Below are 24,998 nucleotides of genomic sequence, written 5' to 3' on the forward strand. Positions count from 1 at the left end.
TCTGTAATCCTCTTTATTTGACATAATCAACTTGGTTCTCATTGGTGGTAGTGTTTTCAAGCTTTTTTGACATCATTAGTTTCTGTTCATGCCTTACACAAAAACAGAATTAGATTAAATGGATTTTTTTTGGTTTTCCACCAGTAAACTACCTATTATGTGTGTTGGTAATTGTTTTACCTAATGTTATAATGAAGGATTATTCATCAGTAATACCCTCTCTTTTCCCTTCCTAATCTCTCTGTTGGTTCTTTCCAATTATTCGTTTATGGCCTGAACCTGCTTTAGTTTCTTGAGTCTTCCTTCATATCTTTTGTCCATTTTAGCTTAATTGCATGTTTTAGTATTCTGTCATTTGTCTATTAGTTATTTGTATATGTTAAAGAAATTAAGTGAAAAAATGTGTTTTAAAAACTATTTGTACATTTATTACTTTTGTTCCTCATCATTCTTCTTGAAAATCTTGAGTGTCTCCTGAAGTCCCTAAAGAACTTTGAGCATTTGTGTAGGTAGGGTGTGTCTGCTGGGATTAGTTCTCATTTTATTTATCTGAAAATATCTTTATTTCATCTGTATTCTTCAAGGCTACTTTTGTGGGGTACTGAATTTTGGGTTGACTCATAACGTTTTAATTATTTTGATCCACTATCCTCTGCCTTGATTATTTGTTGTGAGAAGTCAATGGTATTTTGATCGTTGTTCCCTTGTACATAAGGTGTCATTTTTCTCTAGGTGATTTTAGGCCCCTCTTCCTCTTTATCTTTAGAGTTTTAACAATTGGAGTTTGATATCTTCAAGTTACCATTCTAGGGGTTTTCAGGGCTTTCTGAATCTATGTATGTTTGGATGTCAACAAATCAGGCATATTTTTTATTTAGTATTTCTCTTAGTTACTTTTCTCTTATTGCTGAGAAAAAATACCTGATGCCCAAATTTAAGGAAGGAAAGGATTATTTAGCTCACAGTTTATGGAGATTTCAGTCCATACTTGGCTGGCTCCAAGGCACAGTGGCACATGGCGGAGGGCAACAGTTCATGGTGTTGGAAAACAGCAAAAGCAACAAGAGCAAAAGGGGAAGAGTGGCAGGCAGCCTCTTTGCCTCCCTTACACTGTATGCAAACTACCTGACCCAGGGTGGGTGTAACACTCACACCCATAATCCCAGCACTGGACCGTGGATCAATTATAAACTCTAGAAGCTTGTTTTCTGACTGCATGAGGCTTTGGGGGGGACATTCAGACACACACCATAACAGTATTTCTTCAGATGGTTTTTCTTTCCTATTTTCCTTTTTCATATGTGGTTACAAGCATATTAGACTTTTCAATATTCCTCAGTGGCTGTGATGCTATATTCATTTTTAAAATCATTTTTTTAATCTTCAGGTTCATGGACTATATTCTGTTATTTTCAGTCTCATTTTAAGGCTGCCTGATGAATTTCTTTCAGATACTGTATCTTTTCAAATCAAGAGTTTCAATTTGGTTCTTTTTTTCTTAGCTGTATTTTCCTTTGCTGTGATTTCTTATTTGTTTATGTTGTAGGATCATGTTTTAAGTCTTTGAGATATTAGAAAGCTGCTTTAAAATTTTCATCTCTTAATTCTGATATTAGATCATTTCAAGGTTGGTCTTTACTGATTGCATACTTTCTTGAATATTGATCTTATGTTTTTCTTTCTTTATATGCTTAGAAATTGGGATTGTTACCTTGAGTTTTATTAATGATACATTGTAGAAGTACAGGACTCTATTATTTTCTTCTAAGGATTTGATTTTTTTTTTTTTTTTTTTTTTTTTTTTTATTTTAAGGATAAAAGGAGGGAAACATTAACAGACATACAACATTTTACAACATAACAAATAGATTCATCGTGGGGAACTGATCTATCTCCATCACTTTTTTTTTTTTTTTTTTTTTTTTTTTTGGTTTGTCTGGTTTGGTGGTAGTACTGGGGGTTGAACCCATGGACTTGTGTATTCTAGCCAAGAACTATTTTGCCGAGCTACATCTCTAGTCCTGGTCTTAAAATTCTTCCTTAGCATTCTCAGTAGTGGGCTATAGGTGTGTATCACCACACCAGGTTGATTTTGTTTCAGCAGTAGTTAACTTGGACCAGGTCTTTGCTCATTTCTTTTAGCTTAGTTTGAAATATACACTGTCATGATATTTTAGGGGTCACAGTGATAATGTGTACAGATTTTAAGGCTCTCTATAAAGTGCTGTCTTTTCTGAGATTTTGATTTCCCCCTCACTTTTCAGCTCCAGTGGTCACTCTACTCTCAGAACTCTGGTTTTTCATGTCTGTGTGTCTAATTTTCTTAGGCATGCTAAAAATTTACACACATACATATATTCTGAAAGGAAATCAAACTTATAAAAGTAGTAAACTGTATCAGGGATCATCAAGTCCACCCCTATCTTTGACGACTTTTTCAATTCCTGAGACTCAGATTAAGTGTTATCCTGGTCAAAGCCATGATTTCTTACAGGGAAAGGTTGTGCTGTGTTCCTGCATGAGGAAGTATGACACAGCATGCACAGCCCAATCAACCAAGGGAAAATGTCCAGAGGACACACACATTTCCAAGGGTCCTCCCCCAGAGCAGTCACTTGGGATATTTAATTCACAATTTACTTAAAGTGACAAATTTGTGAAATGTTATCTGTCTTGGAACTCCACAGATAACAGAAGTTATTATGGAATAATAACTTATTCCATAGGGTTCTTATTGAGGTCTAGTCATATAGGAGCTGTCTACCTGGCACATAGCAAGATTCCTGAGTCCCAGAAGGAAAGCAGGTATTCAGGATAGACAAAGTGTGTACGTCCATACCACCCTGAATCCTCCCAATCTCTTCAGGATAAACTAAGTGCTTGTGTAAATAGTTTACAGTGCAGTGATCCTTTCTTATCTAAGAATTGTGGTAATCTTCTTGAAACCCTTCTTTCCAGACCCCAGCCTTGGTTTCAGGCCCTTTTGAAGATCAGGAACCTCAGAAAGGCTTTGTGGACTCTCTCCTGAACCACCTATGCTACTTGCTAGTGCGTTGGTACAGCAAGTTACAATCAGAACTCCCACAACTGCAGTATTGGTCTCAGGTGTGCTCTTCAGCCAGTTGAAGCAATGCCCATTCATGAGAGAATTTCTCTTATAAGCCGTATACTGTTGTGTGCTCATAGCTTCCACAGCCTGTTTGAGCTTCCATGGATTGTGGAAGCTTTCCAAGGCAGAAGCAAGAGTCTCCCCTTGGCAAGAGGGAAAAGATCTAGATAGTCTTGAGAACAAGGATTATTTGATCCCTCACTTCCAGTGTACTCCGTCTACACTCCTTGGTGTTTGGATTTTGTTGCTGTTAAAAATTTTAGTGTTCCACTTGGCAGGCATTTTATGTCTCCTATTCTTCTTAGTTCTCTTACCTGAGATTGCATGCAAAGGGGACAAAAGTATTTTTTATACAGACTATTATTATATAACTTAGGCATAAAGACATATTATGTTTAAGAATCAGTCAAGAGGAAATTCTGAATTTTCAAATACACTAAAAATGGGCCTAATCCTTACCCCTTTTATCCTAATCATTTGTCTTTGGATTGGCCTGGGAAGAGGTCATTCACTTTATGATCTGCCACACTCAGCACTCAACTTGCCTAAGATGTGTGTACCCTGCTAAAATGGGGAAATAGAGTCAGATTCCTGCTTCATTGCTGCAAGTTGTAGCTGTTTGAACACAAAGCACAACAAACAGTTGTGAGATCCTCCTGGGGTTAGGCTGTAGGCAGCAAGCCTCCCTTTTTTTGAGGGTGTGGAAGGCTTAGTATTGTTGCTCAATGCCTCCCCAACTTCTCGCCCTGGCTGAGGGTCACAGATTGTGAGTGCAGGCAGCCTTCATGTCAGGAACATAGCACAACCACAGCTCAAGCTCAGATGGATATCCCCTCAGAGAATAAGCGCCCCAGCCTCAGGTCTGATTTTGTTGTTTTTGACCCCATGGATAAGTCTGAAGTCTGCCATGCCCAAGTCTGAGAGCTGTCTGTGAGTGCCTGTTCTCTACAGTCCCTTGTAGACAGGGTCTTTTATAGAATCAGGCTTAGCATTTAGAGCACTGAGAGCCTAGGATCCTACTTGATGCTTTGATATTCCTGGGACTTCAAGCTCCACCCTTAAAATTGGAATTGTATGCATAGCCTCAGGCAACATGTGTTCTTCTAGCATCTCCCATGTGCTTTAGGTGCATGTTGGTCCTTAGGCAAAGCAGAGAGAAATTGCCTCACTTCTGCTGAGTTTAAATGCTGTTGTTTCAGTTATCATCCATCCTAATGCATGGTGCTGGCACTTAAAATCTAAAACAGTAAGTGATCACTTCTGGTACTTAACATACAAAAAATTTTAATTTGCAGTTGAAAAGTTTCTGAGCAATTTTATTTAAGTATAATATTGAAATTAATTTAAATGTTCTATATTCCAGGACCTTTTTTCCATCAGTGCTTATGTTTATGCTCAGAAGCCACAATTGGATATTCATAGTTTTGAAGGAACATTTACCAGGGTAAGTTAAATTCTTCTGTTTGATACAAATATACTCATTGTATATATAAATTAAAGGTAGTAGACCTTTGTTTTGAGATAGTAATGTAATCAAGAATAAATTCACATAGAAGCTCTGAACTAAGAAAGGAGAAGCTGGAGACCGTCCAAATCTTACATGTACCCACATCACGTATTATCTCTGTAGATATGCCCAGAACAGGTTTTTTAATTTTTTTTTTTAGCATATTTACTGTTGATAAGATCTGTCTCCCCTAATATATGAGTCAACAAAATGACACAAGTTAACTATTTTGGTCTTGACTTTACATAATAATAGATCCACTATGGTACCTACATTATTTCTAGCTTTTTATTATCTAAATATGTATATGTATCTATGTATATATCTAGCCTTTTCTTTTCTTTCTTTCTGTTTTTTTTTTCCAGAACTGGGGATCGAGTCCAGGGCTTTCACACTATTTTACATCCCCAGTCCTTATTTTATTTTTAATTTTGATACAGAATCTTGCTAAGTTTCCTAGGCTGGGTTTAAACTTGCAAGCCATCTACCTGAACATCCCAGAGTGCTGGGATTATAGGTGTGTGTCACAAATGCTCAGCCTGTGTGTGTATGTTTGTTTATGTACATATGTTAGTTTTATTTTCATATTTTTCATTCTTATAGAGTCCATATAAAGCTTGAAGCCCCTGTGCCCTTCACTGCCAGATTAGGGAGACTGTATATTTCTTGTTATAACAGTTTATAATGGATACCATAAATCAGTGGTGGTGAACCTATGGTATGCATGCTGCAGCGGGCTGTTTGTATCATTGAAAGCTCTAAAAGTTTTGCTTTCACTGCCAAAATACTTTATAATAGCTTTTAAATATATGACTATAGTTTGTTTTTAACTTTATAATAGCTTTTAAATATATGACTATAGTTTGTTTTTAAATGCTGAAAATGTTTTTAAAAGATTTCTCTGGGAATAGTCACTTTTGTTTCACTCTTGGTCACATAGATTTGGTGAGCAAATGTTATTGTTTGAATTTTTTTTTTTTTTTGTCTTTCTGAGACAGTGTCTCACTATGCAGTTCAGGCTGGCCTTGAACTCACTTTGTAGCCCAGACTAGTCTCAAACTTGAAACGATCCTCCTGCCTTACCCTCCCGTGTGCTAGGATTACAAGACACAGACTCTTTATAGTCAGTCTCGAAGGTGATGACAGTGATGTCATTTCCTTATAACTTTTTATATTGAGCAAAACCTTAGGCAACAGTTGTCATCTTTACTTCTAAGTCTTGTTAGAGAAGTTAATAGGAGTAGTCCTCCTTTATTGTGGAGTCAGCCCTCAGTGTCTGTGAAGGATTAATCCCTAAGCCCTTTTTCCTCCTAGGATACCAGAATCCATGAACAATCAAGTCCTTAATATAAAATGACAGTATGTTCATAGAGCGTATATACGTCCTTTAAATTATCTCTGGGTTACATAAAACACCAAATTAGTGCAAATGTTACATAAATAGTTGTCATGCTGTATTTTTTAGGTAATGAGGACAAGAAAATAAAGTCTGTACACATTCAATATAGATACAGCCGTTAGGTTTCACTGAAACATGAACCAGAATAGAGGTGAACCTATATACTCACTCAAGTGCTAGAAAGACTAAGGATCTGTGAAGTAGTGACAGGCTACAGCAAAATATGAGTACAGCATATCTTATTCACATGGACTCATTTCAATGCTTGAAGCACAGCAAATAATAGATGACAGAAATCCAAAATTAAAAAAAAGGACTAATCTTTTGCTAATGCTGACCTTTTTGGCCTTTTTCAGTGCTATAGTTGATGTGCATTCTATGTTTCCGCCTTAAGGCTGTGTTTTTTTTTTTAATAGAAGAGAATACTCATGAATTTCTACAGTTTTTGTGCACTGCCACAACCTGCTGTATTTTCTTATATAGATCAGAGGAAGTTTTCAAATGTTGACAGCACATGATTTCCTGGATGCTGTAATTTGAATGTTTCCTCCAAAGTTCATGTGCTGGATACTAAATCCTTAGTACCAGTACAGTAAGAGGCAGGACCTTTAAGGGGTGATTAGGTCCTAAAGATTGCCTTGATCAGTGAAGGAAAACTGCTGTGGCGGAGTGGTTTAGGAGTGGGTACCTGATATAAGGGAGAGTTTAGTCCCTTTCTCCTCTTCTCTTTGCACATGCTCTTGCTGTGTGATGCCTTTTGCCATGTTATGATGCAACAAGGAGGCCCACTTCACGTGTAGCCCCTTGATCTTGTTCTTTCCCAGCCCCCAGAACTATGAACCAAATTACCTAATTTGGTGTTCTGTTATATCAGGTGAAAATTGAATAAGACACTTAGTGATAACCTTCTCCTCTGGATTTGAATTATGGCTTTGCTACTTTTTAGATGTCTGACCCTGGCTCAGTGCCACCTCCTCTTTAGTCTTACCTTTTAGGATTCTTAGGAAGACTAATCAGAAAATATGTGAGTACCTCAGAAATGTTTGTACTTCCCTCTTTTCCTGCATGAGAGCCAGTCTCAAGGAGTCTTCCAGGTGGCACACACAATGTAAAAATGCTTAGCTGGAAGAGAGAAGGAATGGGAACAGGCCTAGTGCTTGATAAGGAGGTCTGGAACAGTGCCCTCCCCTCAGGCTGGTGCCCTTATCTTTACTCCCTGTGCAGTGCATATCAGCAGTATGAGAGCATAGAACTTAACTGCAGCAGACACATAGGAGGTAGATAACTGGGTGACCTTTCTTTTTTTTTTTTGTCTTTTTGTCTTTTTGTGACAGGGTCTTGCTATGCAGTCAGGCCAGCCTTGAACTCACTTTGTAACCCATTCAGAGCACATATTGAATAACTAGTATACCTAGAAAATGGAATTCAATTTAATTGTTGAAATTCTTGTTAAAAAGTGACATTTGCTTATTTTCCTTTTTTATAGTATAATATGAAGGAGAAAATATACCTTTGTAGGGACCAACTTGAGTACTTAAATATTGGAGCCAGTTAATTCTGGGCTGCTGCTGCCCAGGCTGGTCTTGAACTCACGGCAATCCTCCTGCCTCGTCCTCCTGAGTGCTGGGATTACAGGCATGAGCCACCACACCTGGCTCTGGGTAGCTTTTCAATGTCTATTCTAACAAAGAAAATAAAACCCCTAGGTTATCTTATAGTGTTACTTTTGTATGTGTACTTCATTGTTTTTGTATCATTTATAGAGGGTTATTATCACCCAGAGATATCTAATACTTTAACATCTAAGAGTCAATTGGGTCAGTGTTTTAGATTGAAGCAGATACCTCATAGAAAGGTTTTGGGGCATTGTGGACTGATAGGTAGCAAACCTAAGGGGCATGAGAAGCAATTGTAATTGTCCTATTGATGATTTTGTGTCTCTGAGGTATTTCCATAGAGGTAGGAATCATTTCATGTCAGAACAGAGGACGATGGGAATCCTTCCATTCAGAACACAGATAAAGGTGCCACATGTGATGCACATTGATGAAACAAGGGTAAAATTTTGTTGGAAGATATGCTTCCACTGAAAGAGAGATTTAATTCAGAATTTTAAGTTAATTTAAGACACATTTACCTTGTGTGAACTATTGCAAGTTCTTAAGGGGTATAATTCAAATAAAAGATCTTTCATCCCTTGTAACATTTCTAATGGCTTTATTTTTCTTATTTTAAATACATCAATGTAGAATTTTGGGTTATTCAAGATGAAAAATCTTTATTTTGTGTGCATTTTCCAAATAGAAGCAGATGTATTAAATAACTAGTATACCTAGAAAATAGAATTCATTTTAATTATTGAAATTCTTGTGAAAAAGTGGCATTTGTTTATTTTCCTTTTTAATAGTATAATATAAAGGAGAAGATATACCTTTGTAGGGATAAATTTGAATACATAAATATTGGAGCCAGTTAATTCTGGGCTGCTTCTGAGGCAGGAGAAACATTCTGCATTTTGTTGCCTGTGATGGAGCTGAGACAGATACGCATATTGTGAGTGGTGACTATCTCTGCCTCCTTCCACATGGCATCAGGACAACCTGGTTGTGCAGTGTTTGGTGTAGTAATTCATATGGTCATTGCTGATATTAATCTCACATACTGTTCAAGATATGGCCATTCTCTTGGAAGTATTGAGTTCAAAATTAGCCAGTCTTGAAGTTTTAGTGGTTTCTGTAGTTTTTTACCATTACCTTCCCCATTTAAGCTTTCTTACAATGCATTTTCTGCTGAAATTTCTTTTGTAAACCAGAGCATACTTAACATCATTCATGTGTTTTCCAATCAAAATACTCTTTTTTTAAAAAAAAAAAAAAAAATCCTTATTGTCTGTTAAATAGAATACACTATTGAGAGAACAGCTTGAAATTGAAACATTTTATATTCTACCCCCAAAGCTGATTTTTGTCTTTTCAAATTGTATAATGTTAAGGCAAGGGAAACTAAGTTATTTAGAGATAATTTCTTTTTCATCTTCCTAATCCTTATTCCATACTTCATGAGATTGGTAAAAAGAATAATTTTCTTGATATTAGAAAAATGTTCAAAGTCTATCATTGCTATTACAGAATTGAAAAGAAAATGCATAGATAATTGTGCATTCTTCAATACATAACTTAGACAAAAACATTCATACAATTAAATGGTTATAGGAAAGTAATGGGAGAGCCAACTTAAATTTCTAAACTAAATTGTGTACACCATTTATCTGTACTTCAGAAGCCTTATAAAATTTTATGTATTTTAATGCCCGTTTTCTTGTTGACGTAGGAGGAAATATTATACTAAAAAGTATGCATGTGTGAATAATTTTTAAAACTTTCTGATTAAGGAAAGCTTTGGGAACACTTTTAAATGTATGAAATTGTATTCATTTTCTTGGTAAATTGAAGGTGGTAGCTGCTGGGATAGGAGGAAAGGTAGCTTGAAAGATGCACATAGATGGCTTGATTAGCAGCAAGCACAGCATGGATAGTGTCACACATGTGTGGAAATTAGAGGAGTTTAAAGTTTGTTCTTTGGTTATTGATGTGTTGGACAAGTTTGAGTGCCTGTTCCATGCAAGAAAGGTAAATGTCCATTCTGTAGTTGTTTAGCTTACAATCCTATACAAAAAACAAACATAGAAATTGCCATGGTACGGTAAAAATAACTCAGAAACGTAAACACTAATATTGCTCTTTGACATGTCTCTTCACCCCCCACACACAAACATGTTTATATTGAGATAGTATAAGCCTCTTATTTTCCACTTAAAATTCTATTTCCTTAGTATTTTGCCTATTGATGCCACAATATATCAATAGATTTTTTTGGTAAACTGTAGCTACTAAATGAAGCTTATTTTTCTTGAGAAACTACATTTGAAAGGAGTAACTTCTGATGGACCTTAAAATAAAAAGTACTTGTATCTACAAAAGCAGAGAGTGGTTGCGTACTGGAGTGGATATAGGTGATCTCTCGTCATTGGATGTACTTGCTGGGTTCGGTTTTCTAGACCCAGCTCAAGTCCCACATGCAGATAGCCTTTGTATTGTCTTTCTTTGCTACATGACACTTCCACTCACCTTGGTATTTACCCCCCAGGATGCTGCTATGGCATTGAACCCCGACTATTTAGATAAGCTATGCCTTCATTCTTCACAGTTATAGCTTCTAACACAGGAATGTTGTTTGTGAAAATACTGCATATATGCTAAAATGGGGCAAGCCATCTGTTAAGATCCTGAATACATATCAACATAGGCATGATATCTATTAAGGTACTGAGTATATATTTGAATAAGTTGAATGAACTCCTGTATTTACAGATCATATAACTAAAGCATAGGTATAGAACTCTGTCTTCTGTGTTCTTGCAATAATTCTGTTTAAAGAAAGAGCACCTTAGCTATGAAACACTTATGGTCATTCATCGTGTTCACAAGGGCAAGTCTTCAGTCAGGGTATGGGCTACTTAAGGTACTAGAGAGAGGTGTTAGGGATCTGTGTAGTCCTAAGACACAGATCTGAACACAGCCCATGAAATGCAGGATGCTTTCTGATACCTAGAGGTAGCTGTGGGCCAAGTTCTTTCTCAAAACTAAATTTGTTTGAAATAATTCTACTTTCTAAATATTGGCAGATTTATTGGCAAACAATAAAATATGATATAAATAATATAAATATCATATAAATATTTTAAATAAATGATATACATAAAAATAAATAATATAAATATACAAATAAATATAAAATATAATAAAGTTCTTTTGGAAGTGGCATCGTTTTAAGGGAGATTCCTGGCAGTGAGGGCAAAATGTAGCTTTTTGCCCAATTTTGTTTGATACTTATATACAAAATTAGGAACATACAGCTTATGTTTGAATTTTGTTTAAAGAAAATATTCAATAGAGTATTTTTAAAGAAAAATTTAAATGACTTTTCTCATGTATTACAGTGGTGTTCGCAGAAGCATTTTTTTCTCTTATGAGCAGGTACATACTTGAAAAGTGTATTCTTTGTCATTGACAAAAGATATGGCGAGAAAATTTTACTATGCACATGAAATAACCATTGGTGATTTCACTTGTAATTATCACTAAACCGCTAATTTCCAGCGTTCTAGGACAGCAGTTCTTATTCCAGGAATATTATCAGGCTAAATGTTTGAAGATATGATTTTTAGCATATTCTCTTAAAATATCAGAATGTTTAGTGGTTTGAAAAAATTTAACGTTATTTATATTAAAATGGAATATTAAAAATAAGTAAGATGGCTCTTTCAGATTACAACTTTACCTTTTTAAATATATATGTATATTTTAAATTCCTATTTTACAATGACTTTTTACTTCTGTTCACTTGGATCCATTTTGTGGACATGTTTCTAACACTGGAGATATCTAAAGCATGAATAATAAGAAAAAAACCATTAATTTTCCATTTTTTTTTTTTTACCCCCAAACAGGAAGACAGTGACCCTCCTGTTCACGAAAGCCTCAGCATAGAAAACACATTGTGGGCAAGCACCATTGTCGCATCAGGTACAAAAAAAGTTCTTCAAATGTGAATTCTCATAGAGTATGCATGCCTACCAGATACCTTCCTCATGATTGCCTGAAATGTGTAGGGACCTCCACTTGAGTAGGTATGGGACACTCCTGAGAATCTGGTGAGTTCTGTGCTACTGGTTACCCATGACGCCTGGAGTAGCTAGAAGGTGTTGGTGGTGATGCAGCCTTCATAGAAAAGCACAGGACCGTTTTTCTGGGTCTTGATATGTGTTTCTTGATACAATTCTTGGTGTGTCTTAATGAGAAGTGATAAAACAGAGTTAAGTGCTAATTTTAGATGGCTCTCACCCACTTCTCATTTATTTGTAAGACAGAAAGAGGAAACTGGTTGTAGTGACTGGAGGACAAACCTATTAGAGGAGATCTGACAGGCCAGTAGAAATAGATCATGTCAGGGCTTAGGGTTGGGGTAAAAATTCTGAATTTTATGTAAGGGAGATTCGAAGATAGTAGAGTCTTTGTAGCTTTTAAAAGAGAAGCTACTTAAACAAGACATTTTTGTAAGTAAATTTCTATGAATTATATTGAAAATGTAAATAATTCTGTCCTTATCAAAAGTAGGTTGACATTGATGAGGATCAGAAATGAATTGGCATTGGTACTGATACCAGGAGTGAAGCTCCACAAAGGCAGTTGACATAGATGATGATGGGAAGAAAGGCCAGCAGAATTGTATTGTGTTCATGGCAGCAACAGGAGCAAAGCTCAGCTACAGGATATTGTGAGAGGCGAGATGACACTAGAAGCCATAATTAGGTTAGAATTTTTATAATTGTCTGTCTGCTCAGCATGGTTCAGTGCAAGTAGCTCTTCTGTCCTACAGCACCCATTCTTCTGATGGTTTTGTGTGATGATCTATTACACATTAGGACTGGGGATTCCACTTAGAACAAATGGTAATGGAGCATATCCTTGGGTTGCTTATGGTGCGGTGGGAAGATTAGAAAGTAGTCCAGATAATTTCAGCTACACTAAGTCCACAGAAAAGTACCATGTGATGTGGAAATGTGTGAATACTAAGAACTTTATAGAGACACAATCTTGGGTAGGATTCTCTGAAGAACAGATGTTTAAACAATTTTAGGAATCTGTAGATGTGAACCAAGTGAGATGGATGGCAGGAAGGGTGTGGGGACAGCTGTGTGAAGGTCTGGTACTGACAGAACACAATACCTTGAAGAAGACTTCAATGTCAGGGTGCCTGGTCTGTGGGAGGGAAGAAGTAAGGCACAGCAGGACATTTCTATGTGTTCCTATTTGCATGGGGGCCTGCTGTATGCCAGAGTACACAACTGGCACCTGAGAGAGTATATTTGCCTTCTAGGATAGAATATGAAAGAGTGTTCACTTTTATCCTAATGCTTCTTATTTTTGAAGAAGGATGAGGGCAAATATGAGAAGCCTAATAGTTGTCAATTCTCTGAGGTATTTGATATTTTCGTTCTTACATGTCTTTTTAGTTATTCAAAATGTAAAAGGATAAAAAGAAGTTAGGATGGTACTTAGTGAAGAGACCTGAGAGGTAGGAATGCCAGGTTCTGGCTCGAGACCACAGGAAGAGTTTTCACAGTGCCTGGAGAGAGGAGGCATTGCAACCAGGGACACACTCACACTTGCCTCAAATCGCTGTTGCATTTGCATTGTTGACAACCATGGACTGTTGAGATCTGTTAGCATTCAGTGAGCTTTGGCCAGGCACAGAGCCAGACAGAAGCTGGACCAGCATTTGAGTCCAGGCTTGCATTTTTAGAAAACCATTGCCCTCAAAATTAGCAGTTTGCAAGAAAGCATCTGCAGTATGGGATATAGAATCTCATATTTGGTCAGAAATTTAAAACTTTCTGTATTTAGCATGATATTATTATTTTAAATTAAAGGTCATTTTAAAGATATTAGGAGGTTCTCTTTTAAAATAAATTTTGTTTGGTGTTTTGTTCTCTGTTTTCTTTTTAAACAGTATTAGAATGTTAGCATTAATCCTCAGTACTATTGATTTGTTGCCTTTCTCCTCAAAGGGATAGAACCAACATGATCTAAAGGCTTGTGAGACAGCCATATAATTTTCTGAACAGTTTATCTATTTTGACCTTAATAGTCTGTATGACCTTGGCGAGTATTATCTCCTGATTGCATGCTTTGACAAAGGGGTCACCAAATTATGCATCCTAATATATTTGTCATATCATACTCTTTCTTGCTTTCTAAGGCCATTGAGTGTTCAGTGCCAAAGTACTTGAGAAGTTGTTTTAAACCATCTACCTAGAAAGGTTAACTAAACATGTCTTTAATGTTAGTTTATGTTTGGCTATCCATACAATGCAATCTTTTCCTTTAATTTCAAATCTTTTAAGGCATATTTATCTTTATTGTAAAAGATAATCACTCATGTAAATATTACCAAAATCTATTGCCAGATCACCATGTCCTGAGCAATTCAAAGTAGTTTTTTTTTTGTATTTTAAAGAGAGTAGTAAATGAGAAACAAACAAACAAAAAATAGAGCAGTAGTGGCATACCAGTATCACGAGCATAAACAAATCAGAGCAAGAACATTCAAAGTGATACTGGGTCTAAAGACAAAATAATACAAATCCACAGTGGTTGTTACATTACATACCGCTGTCCTCAAGTACATTGCTCAGATTACCAGACATAAGAATGAAGGATTGCTCAAACCATTAAAGAGAATAAGAAAATATTTCTTCGATAAAACATTAGAGATAATACAGAGTATCACTAGACAAGATGGTAGAAGTTCACCGTTGTAATTCCAGTGCATATTGTTACCTTCAAATCAGTTACTCAGACCACCAGACACAAGCATGCAAAGTCGATCAGAACATAAAAATAGTAAGCATTAACTGTTCATTTCAATACACAATCAGACATCAGCAATATAGTTATCACAGCTATTCACATATATATACATATATTTATATTTTGCCTTCCTTCTTTTTCTTCTTTCTCTCATCCCAGTCGTTCCTTCCTTTGAGCAGTTTCTTTCCCTTTCCTGTCATCTGTTGTATGTTTTACCTGGTTTTACCTAGTCTTTCGGTTTCCTACACCAAGGAGACAATATGATGTTTACACAAGTGGGTCCGATTTATTTCACTTATGAGTGTGGTCTCTAGTTGTATCCATTTACCTACAAAAGCCTCAAGTTTATCTTTTTTAATATCTGAGTAATATTCCATTGTATAAATATACCACAACTTTTTTGTCCATTCCTCAGTGGATGGGCATCTGGGTTGTTTCCAAGATTTAGCTATAACAAATTGTGCTGCTGTAAACATGGAAGCACATATATAGCTATGATATGATGTGATTTGATGTGATATGATATGATTTAATTCTGAGAAAAATACCCAGAAGGAGAATACGTGGGTTAAATAGGACTTCCAATCCTAGTTTTGTGAGGAATCTCCAAATTGATTTCCACAGTGGTTTCACCAGTCTACACACTCCCACCATCAGTGGAGTAGGGTTCCTTTCTCCCCACAGCCTCTCCAGCATTTGTTATTGGTTGATTTCTTGTTGATAGCCATTCTTTCTGGGGTGAGATGGGGTGAGCCATTCTTTCTGGGGTGAGCCTAGAATAGCCAAAGCAATCTTGGGAAACAAAGGAAGGGCAGGAGGCATCACAATTCCTGACTTAAAATTATATTACAAAGCTACTGTGGTAAAATCAGCATGGTACTGGCACAAAAACAGACCTGAATATCAATGGAACAGATTAGAAGATAAAGATACAACTGCAAACACACTCACCTTATCTTCGACAAAGGAGCCAAGCATGTTCAATGGAAGGAAGATAGCCTCTTTAATAAATGGTGCTGGAAAAATTGGCTTTCCACATGCTGAAGACTAAAACTAGACCAATGTCTCTCACCAGGCACTAAATTAAAGTCAAAATGGATCAAAGATCTAAATATTAAAACAGAAACACTAAATTTATTAGAAGAGAAAGTAGCTGAAAATCTTGACGACATTGGGGTAGGCAGAGAGTTCATGAACAAAAACCAAACTGCATGGGAGATACTTCAAAGAATCAACAACTGGGATCTCATCTTATTGAAAAGTTTTTGCACATCTAAAGAAATCGCCACTAAAGTAAAAAGAAAACCCACGAATTGGGAAGAAATTTTAGCCAAGTGCCCCTCAGAGGACTTCTATCTAGGACATGTAAAGAATTAAAAAAAAATCAGGCTCCACAAATTCAAAGACCCAATCCAAAAATGGGCATCTGAGATGAATATACACTTCTCTAATGAATAGGTACTAATGGCGAATAAATACATGAAAAACTGTTCACCATCATTAGTCATTCGAGAAGTGCATATCAAAGTAGTTTTTGTTTTGTTTTGGGTTTTGATGCTGGAGATCAAACCCAAGGCATCATGTAAACTAGGCAAGTGCTCTACTGAAGAGCTATACCCCCATCCACAAGATGCCTCTTAAGGTAAGGTGAACTTGAACCTTCTTCCTATCATACAGTCAGATCCATAGGGGAGTGAGTAAGCAAGGGGAATACAGACAACTTCCTGTGCTGCTGTGTCCATCATGTGCCCTATTGATTGAGAGAACATTGTTTCTTTAAGGTCCTGATACAGAGTTGCCAGGAGTGTAGTAGAAGGACAAAGCCGTCAAGGAGGGCAGAAAAGGGCTGGGGATTTAGCTCAGCAGCAAAGCGCCTACCTCACAAGCACAAGGTCATGAGTTCGGTTTCCGGTACCGGAGAAAAACCAAAAAAACAAAAAGGAGGGCAGAAAAAAGTCTGCACAGATTGGGCATTCCAGGAATTACTGTGATTAACAGATAAATTGAGAATACACATTTGAAAACTTTAGCAGTTGTATATAGTTTATTAATGCTGAAGAAACTGGAGTGTATGTTTTCTTGTACTTCGTTTTTATTTTCTTCTGCATTCATTTTTATTGTTTTGCAAAATTAGAATTCATAATGGAGCTTTCAAAATGAAATCTTTGCCTTTTCTACATATAGTACTGTTTGATAAACTCCTCTTGTTAAATTGATTAACAGTTAGGATTGACATGAAAAGAGACCTCTGTCCTGGTAGGAAGATACCTGATGGATCAATCCCAAAGAATTGCCATGAAGGACAAAAACTGGCCTTGGTTATCAAGTACATGGATAATGTCAAGAATATTAGAAATTACGAGGAAGAGAAGCTGTAAACTGAGGTCATGGGTGCCACAGAAGGGTGGATGCTACTTGTGTGGGCTTGATAGGTGGACATCTAAGTTGTGTCCAGAGTTTGCTCTTGCCCTGATGATGCTTTCTATCCATGGTTTGTAGACCCTTTCCCTGGTTCAGGTCTCATGTGTTCCTCTCTGTGTTTTCAGCTATGTAGATTCCACACTTAGGTGTAGTTGTCATGTGTCTCTGTGACTGTTTTGTGGTGGCTACACCTGGGTGCAGGTCTGGTTTGTCCCTCTCTGTCAATCTGACCCACGTGTAGGTGTCTTCCCTCCCTGTCCATCTCCCTCCCCTTTGCTCTCCCTGCTCCCCCTTCACCTGTCCCTGACTCTGTCCATCTCCCTCTCCCTCTCCCTCTCCCTCTCCCTCTCCCTTTCCCCACCCCTGTGTGTGTGTGTGTGTGTGTGTGTGTGTGTGTGTGTGTGTGTGTTTGGCTGTATATGGTCCAGACCTGGGTGCAGATCTTGTGTGTCCCTTTTGTGCCTTCAGCACTGTGAAATCCATGACTGAGGGGCAGGTCTCAATGTGTCCCTGTCTGTTCCTCTGGCTAGGTGGACATCAGACCTGGTTTATGTCTTTTTATTGCTCTGTGTCCACAGTCTTGGTGTAGTTGTTGACTTCTTGAGGCTGTTCATTTTTTTCTTTCTTTGCTCTTGGAACTTGCTTGGTATGTGATAGATGGTGTTCTTACCTTTGCTTATGGTGCCTATTTGCTTCTTTGTGAGGCCCAGCCCAGCATATGAAAGCTGCTTATTAGGGAGCAGTATGGATCCTGACATTCTTGAGGATTGGTGATCTGTCTGTTGTAGTCGGTGCCTGCCTGGTGTCCTTGGTCCTCACAGCTTGTTTTTACAGAATCTTAACACGTTTCCATAGTCAGTGAATACTTTGTTTGACAGCTCTTCTTGTTTCTTGTACACGAAGTGTTTATTTTTTGTTTTAAAATTTTAAGTAAGCATTTTTTTTAATCAAGCGGTTTAAAGCCATTAAACTGTTATAATGCTATAGGTTTTATAATTTTTTTCATGAATCATCTTAAAATGACTTTGAATTTGTAAGGATTGATAATGCATAAATTCAGCATACCTCTGTGGTTAAAAGATCCAACCGTGAAAGTGTTACAATATGCTGATCATTTAAAATATTAAGAAGGGTAGTCAGTTTGACCTGCTAAATTATATTTTGTCATCATTCAAATTAAATATGGAAAAGAATACCTTTTCACCCTACAGTTGACCGTGTCCGCATTATTTTCTTAGTATTAGAAAAACTGCTGCTGGCTTATAATAAAACTATGTTAATTAGAAGTTGGTAGGGTTTTGTATGAAATTTTCCCAGTAGTGTGTAACGTGTAGGTCATGCATACCAACTGTCCCATTCAAGTGAAAGTGTGATAGGGCTGAAATTTGAAGTAATGCAAATGGACCTCATAAGTGATCTTTATATTTTACCCCTATGAGCTAGTCACAGAGCCTGGACCTCTAGTTAATAGTACCTTATATGTATGCCTCCTGTTTGGGACAGCCAGCATCTGAATTGTTTTCTCTTGATTTTTGACTAACTATAGTCATTTTGAAGTATGTAATTGTGTCAGGTAACTGTAATCACTGGCTTTCAAGATTACATACTCATAAATTTTAAAAATGTTTTCTTGGTAAAATTGAACTAAGACTTTTATTTGTTAATACTGTATCATGATTACTTTTAGGGACTCTGTGGCATGGTAGCTGTTTATTTTTTTTTTGAGTTGATGGTTTTAATATATAAACATATTCCTAAATTTATGTCTTTCTCAAATAGAAGCTTGGTAAATTGGAGCCAGGGAGAAGGGAACTTAATTCTATACTTAAAATGCAAAGTTTTGAAATGGTTCCATTTAAATATTTAATGGGAAATCTTAAAATAGCCTATGTATATTATATTTGTTCTTCCATTTTCTGATGTGATACAAGAGTGTGTCGTGTCTTCTTGTCCTCTCATGTCTCAGTTGGCAAATTGACAACTTTTCCCTTTCCCATATTTCTTATTTATTTATTTATTTATTTATTTGTGTAGTTTGGGCTGGCCTTGAACTCAGAGTGACCCTCCTACTTAAGCCTCCCAAGTGCAGGGATTACAGGCATGTGCCACTGCACTCCTCTTCCCATGTTTCTATATACATGCTTTATCAGTCTTTCAAGCTATCCTAGTCCATAAACACATAGCTATTGTCTAAAAGAATAGAAATGATTGACATATATTCCTGTACTGAGTCTAGCAATTTTAGTAGTTAAAATCACAAGACTCAGAAAAGCAATGTATTTAAGGTAATTCCAATGAGTACTCATTTTGAGAGAGAATCAAGTGAGGGAATACATATGAAAACCTTTAGCAAACATTAATAGATTATACAAATACAGCATCAGAAATTTCATACAATACTTGCTATGAATGCTTTGTTACTTGTTTTGCCATTTCTCACATTTTCTTAAGGTACTGTAAATTATACTGTTAGCTAAAATCCACATTGCTCATAATCTGCCTGGGCTTTTAGAGGAAGGGTTTTTAGTTTGGTTTATTATTATGATGGCTTCTTTCTCTGAGGCTTGATCATTCTGTTAATGTTAAAAGAAATTAATCTTGTAATTTGCTTTGTTGTCATTGTGATCATTCAACATTAGTGACACTTATACATTTTTATCAAGTTAAATTGGCAAAATAGTAACAAAGTATTGACCAGGTCATATTAACATTTTACTTTATTCTCTTTTAACTTTTAAAGAATCAATGATGGAAGTTTTTTGAAAGCTTTCATGGCATTACATCCTATGTATTTAATATTTTTCTGTACACTAAGTGTAGTCATCTCATCTAGGTATTTTATGTAGATAGTAGTACATAAACACAGCATTTATACATTCGAGTGACCTTACAGGTCATTCATGTGCTGACCATTCTTTTGGCAAACTGAAGCCTGATAGCCTTCCTGATAGTCCCTAATTTAAAAAGAAAGGCATGTAACCTCTGTACACAACCACTATTGAAGAATCCTTTAACATCTTCCATCTTTCTGAGCTTACTAGAAAGAAAGCTGTAAGTTATATGATATATCACATGCAGTTGTCAGTGCCTCTTAAGAAACTGAGAGATGGTTCATATTTACTTTCTGGATTCTGACTTATTTGCTAAATCTCATATGTAAAATTAATGTGACATCAAAGAGTTTTTGTATAGTCATTAATTCTGAGGTAGTTGTTAATTTCAAAGATTATAGTCTTTCTCACTGTAATTATGTTTACCCCTTGAAACTTAACAAAACTTAAGGGTAAAATGAGGGGTCCATGGTATGTGTGTGTGGATGAACCCATGGCCTTTGCACTGAGCTGTAGCCCTAGTCTCCCCATCTATCTGTCCATCCACCCATCCATCCATTTATTCATTTATCCATTTATTACTCACTGATTTATTTTTCATTTATTCATTTATTCATTTACTTGAGACAAGGACTTGCTAAATTCCCCAAGCTGGTCTTGAATGTGCAATCCTCCTGTCTCAGCTTTCCATAGTGCTGGAATTATAGGCTGACAGTTCAGAGATACATGATCCTTCAGGAGGATATTTTGATATTCTTTTCTGTTTAAAAACTATCATATCTTCTTAGCATATAAAAATCTAAATATGAAACTTTCAGAGACATAAATAAAAGGAAGTAATAGCTTCTAAATGGGAAATCAAAACATTTTAATGAATTGTTCTATTGTTTGATTATGTGCACTTGAGATGAAACTTAGCAGATCTTCTTCTAGTCTTGATGTACAGTGGAGGTGGAGTCTTGCTCTAAGAAGCTTGTTCTCCCAGTTCCATGGATTTGGAGGTCTTGTGATGCAGCCATCAGTTAAGAACACAGTCAGTGTTGAGTCACCATTTGCAGTAGGTAATAATGAAAAGCCACCCTTTCTTCTGTCAAGGGAAAGGATGTTAGTGCATTTTAAATAATACATGTGGGTAAATTTGTGTTATATAAAAAATCGTTTCACTTTTTTTAAGTTCATTGAAAGCTCAAGGATAGGTTTTTCTTGAACTAGTTAAGTTAAATAGACTGTTGGGTAAATGTATATAAAGCCAAGTAATGTAATATATTTTCATCAAAACAATTAGAAAGTGTTATCTCTTTGCTTCCCTTTGAAGGATTTCTATAAAGACCACTTTTGTGTTTTTGCAGGTACTGTAATAGGTGTTGTCATTTATACTGGAAAAGAAACTCGAAGTGTAATGAACACATCCAATCCAAAAAATAAGGTAGGCTAGATTAAGGAGCAACTGCATTAATGAACTTGCCTTTTCCTTTCAGTAAGAAAGTCCCTGTAGTTTTGAATACTCATTCTCGCTTCATTATGTATGACCTGGAAAAGAGACTCTCAAAAATGCTGGTGATTTATATGTTCTCTTTATTTATATAACATTCTTGTACTGAAGAATTTTCAAGTGCATCTTCTCCTGGCTTATTAATTAGAGTTGTATGTGTGTCTTGAATTTGCATTGTTAGCTACATAATTTGACAATTGAATATAGGTCTCTAACTTCTCGTCTTTAATTTGTTTTATAATTTGCATCTTTACCTTTATGTTGATGGTTTAATTTTAAAGCAAAGAAATCTCTATTAATATTTTGTAATATTTAATTTGATAATGTTATATTGTTAAAGCATTTTATTTCTACTTCAAAACATATCGACAAAACAGAAACAGCAAACAAACAAAAGCTGGGTGTGGTGACGCATACTTGTCATCCCAGCACTTGGAGGAGCTGAGGCAGGAGCATCAACATGAGTTCGAGGCTACCCTGGCTACATAGTGAGTTAAAGGCCAGTTTGGACTACATCACAAGATATTTTCTCAAAAACAAACAAAAACCCACAAACATATTGAAAATCAAATTTCAGTCTTAATGGCTATTTAATTATATGTCTAAAGTTATTACTTATGCAAACGTGTATGTAAGTTAAGTTATAGTACAGGATTAATGTAAATTGTCAGTAGATTCTATGTATAGATGATTCGGTTTACATCATGAAGTCACAGTGTGTTCTTATATGTAGGTAATGAAAACCTCTTCCTGTTACTTCTACTCATTTTTGTTTGAAATAGCATCTGAGTATTTAAGTGGAACAGACAATCCTCACATGGATTTATGGTTCACTCTGAGTAACTAATAGTAAAGGTTGTCCCTTGTAGGACATTTTATCACACAGCTGTAGAAATGAATTCATCCTTTACATTTAGGACAAGATACATTCTTTTTTCAGCTAACTAGTATTGAAAAAGTTGCCCTTCAAGAATTAGGCTATGGGGCTGGGGATTTAGCTCAGCAGCACAGCACCTGCCTGGCAAGTGCGAGGTTGTGAGATCGATTCCCAGTACCGGGAAAAAAAAAAAAAAATTAGGCCGTTGTCACTAACCTATCTGTACTACAGTAGACCAACTCCTCATGTGCTGTATTTTTTGAATGGGCACTGCATGGCCAATGTTAGCAAACATTTTAGAGTTTTCAATGGTACAAACAGCCCACTGCAGCACGTGTGCCACAGGTTCACTACCACTGACATAGGCCCTCACCACAGCCAGTCTGATGCATATTAAGACTGTGTGTCACATGCATGTGCTTACACACACACACACGCATACACATACAACTGTTGTGCTGCTGTTATTTCATTATAAGTTACAATTATGATAATAAGATATTCTCTGTAGATTTATATTGCAATTTTAATTTTAGTATAAAATATACCTAATACTAACTCTATAATAGTTGCAATTTTTAAAATAAGTTATTTAATTATTGACAGACTAGAATAGTGTATGTATAAGGAGGTATAATGATTTTTTTTCTCATGCGAGCAAATAGAAAATTTTAGTTCATGGACAAGTTGAAAGTTTTTTTTCTTGATCTTTGGACTTACATTTATGACTATATTTGAGGGTACATTTCATTTTAAGCATTAAAAATCTTAAAAGTTATATTGCCATTTATTTTGACCCTTTTAAAAATTCTGCCTTATTCTTCAGCTTCGTGTAATTTTTTTCCTTTCATTCAGTCTCCATCCTGTTACTTCTTTATTCCTATGAATCCTTTACATATTTTTAGGTCATTTTGCTCTGTACATAAGATTTTGTTTGAGAGTAACTTAAGTAACCTGTTAAGTTTATGACTATGGTTAAGAATTCTGGCACTGGAGTTACCCTCTCTGGGTAAGAGCCCAGGCTTTCCCACAAACTAGCTGTTTGGCTTTGGGAACTTTGGCATCTTAATTATCCACTTCTATAAAATGAAAACAGTACACATATGTGACTATTGAGAATAAGATAATGTATGCATTACTCTTAGAAAAGGACTTAGGCCGGGCATGGTGGTGCACACCTATAATCCCAGTACTTGGGAGGCTGAGGCAGGAGGATGCTTGCAATTTCCAGACCAGCCTGGGCTGCAAAGTGAGTTCAAGGGCAACCTGTACTGCATAGTGAGACCCTGTCTCAAAAAGAGAAAAAACAAAAAAGGAACGAAAAGAACTTACTGTGTGACAAATACTCCATAGATGTTAGATGTAATTGTTGTTGGTGTTATTGTTGTATAAATCAGATGTTTTCATTGCCACAATTTTTCAACCCAACCTTTATTTTTTACTTTTAAAGAGAAAAGGAAACCAAATACCAACAACCAAGACAAAAACAAAACAACAGAAAAACAATAAAAATGATACAGATTTTCAAAACAGGGTAATAGGAAGTTAACAATGGTTGTTATATTAAATATTGTTATCTTCAACTAAGTTGCTCCGATTACCAGATGTAAAAATGCAAAGATTATTAAACAATTAAAGAGAATAAAAAGAACATTAGAAATGATACAGAGTTTCACTAATCAAGATAGTAGGGATTGAACAATGGTTGTTATATTGCATTATTGTTATCTTCAAATTAGTTGTTCAGATTACCAGATATAATCATGCAAAATGATCAGAAAAAGAAAAATGTAAGCATTAACTGTGCCTGTCAATAAACCAATAGACATCAGCAGTACATTTATCCCAGCTATCCTTGTATATCCATAGATATTTTTGCCCTTCTTTCTTTCTTTTCCCTTCATCCCATTTATTCCTTCCCTTTGAGTAACTTCTGTCCCTTCACAATGTCTATTGTATCTTTCAGATATAAATTACTTTTTCAAGTTCTTACACTAGGGAGACAATATGATGTTTGCACATGTAGTTCTAATGTCTTTCACTTATGAGTATGGTCTCTAGTTGCATCCATTTACCTATAAAAGCCTCGAGTTTATCTTTTTTACTTCTTGAGTAATACTTCCATTGTATAAAAATACCATATCTTTTTTATCCATTCCTCAACTGATGGGCATTTGGGTTGTTTCCAAGATTTAGCTATGACAAATTGCACTGTTATAAACATGAGTGCACATATACCACTATAGTATGATGTTTTCAATTCTTCTGGAAATACACCCAGAAGGGGAATAGCTGGGTTGAAGGGAACCTCTAATCCTGGTTTACGGAGGAATCTCCACATTGATTTCCATAGTGGTTGCACCATTCTACATTCCCACCAACAGTAGAGAAGGGTTCCTTTTTCCCCACAGCCCCTCCAGCATTTGTTATTTGTTGACTTCTTGATGGTGGCCATTCTTTCTGGAGTGAGATGAAATCTCAATGTTGTTTTAGTTTGCATTTCTCTAATGACCAATGAGGTTGAACATTTTTTCATATATTTATTTGCCATTTGTATTTCTTCATCTGAGAAGTGTGTATTCATCTCAGATAACCATTTTTTACTGGGTCTTTGAATTTTGGAGGTCTGATTTTTAAAAATTCTTTATATGTTCTAGATAGAAATCCTTTGTTAGAGGGACAGTTGGCTAAAGTTTTTTCCCAATTTGTGGGTTTTCTTTTTACTGTATTGGTGATTTCTTTTGCTATGCCAAAACTTTTCAATAAGAGAGATCCCAGTTGTTGATTCTTGGAAGTATTTCCTGTACTGTTTGGCTTTTGTTCATGAACTCTTTGCCTACCCCTGTGTCTTCAAGATTTCTACCTACTTTTTCTTCCAGTAGATTTAGTGTTTCTGATTTATTTTTTTTTTAATTTATTTTTATTTTTTT

General features: G+C 36.0%; 1 protein-coding gene across 3 annotated transcripts in view; it reads left to right on the forward strand.

Moving 5' to 3' along the window:
* Atp9b (ATPase, class II, type 9B) overlaps nucleotides 1-24,998 on the forward strand; it is a 305,437-nt gene that overhangs the window by 118,637 nt on the left and 161,802 nt on the right. For all 3 annotated transcript variants that reach the window (XM_005373105.2, XM_005373106.2, XM_005373107.2), the window contains exons 9-11: nucleotides 4,473-4,553; nucleotides 11,525-11,600; nucleotides 21,049-21,125. In XM_005373105.2, the coding sequence (XP_005373162.1) occupies nucleotides 4,473-4,553; nucleotides 11,525-11,600; nucleotides 21,049-21,125 (234 nt within the window). The remainder of the gene's footprint in view (nucleotides 1-4,472; nucleotides 4,554-11,524; nucleotides 11,601-21,048; nucleotides 21,126-24,998) is intronic.

Source organism: Chinchilla lanigera, unplaced genomic scaffold (assembly GCF_000276665.1).
Source record: "Chinchilla lanigera isolate Chin_1 unplaced genomic scaffold, ChiLan1.0 scaffold00001, whole genome shotgun sequence".
NCBI lineage: Eukaryota > Metazoa > Chordata > Mammalia > Rodentia > Chinchillidae > Chinchilla > Chinchilla lanigera.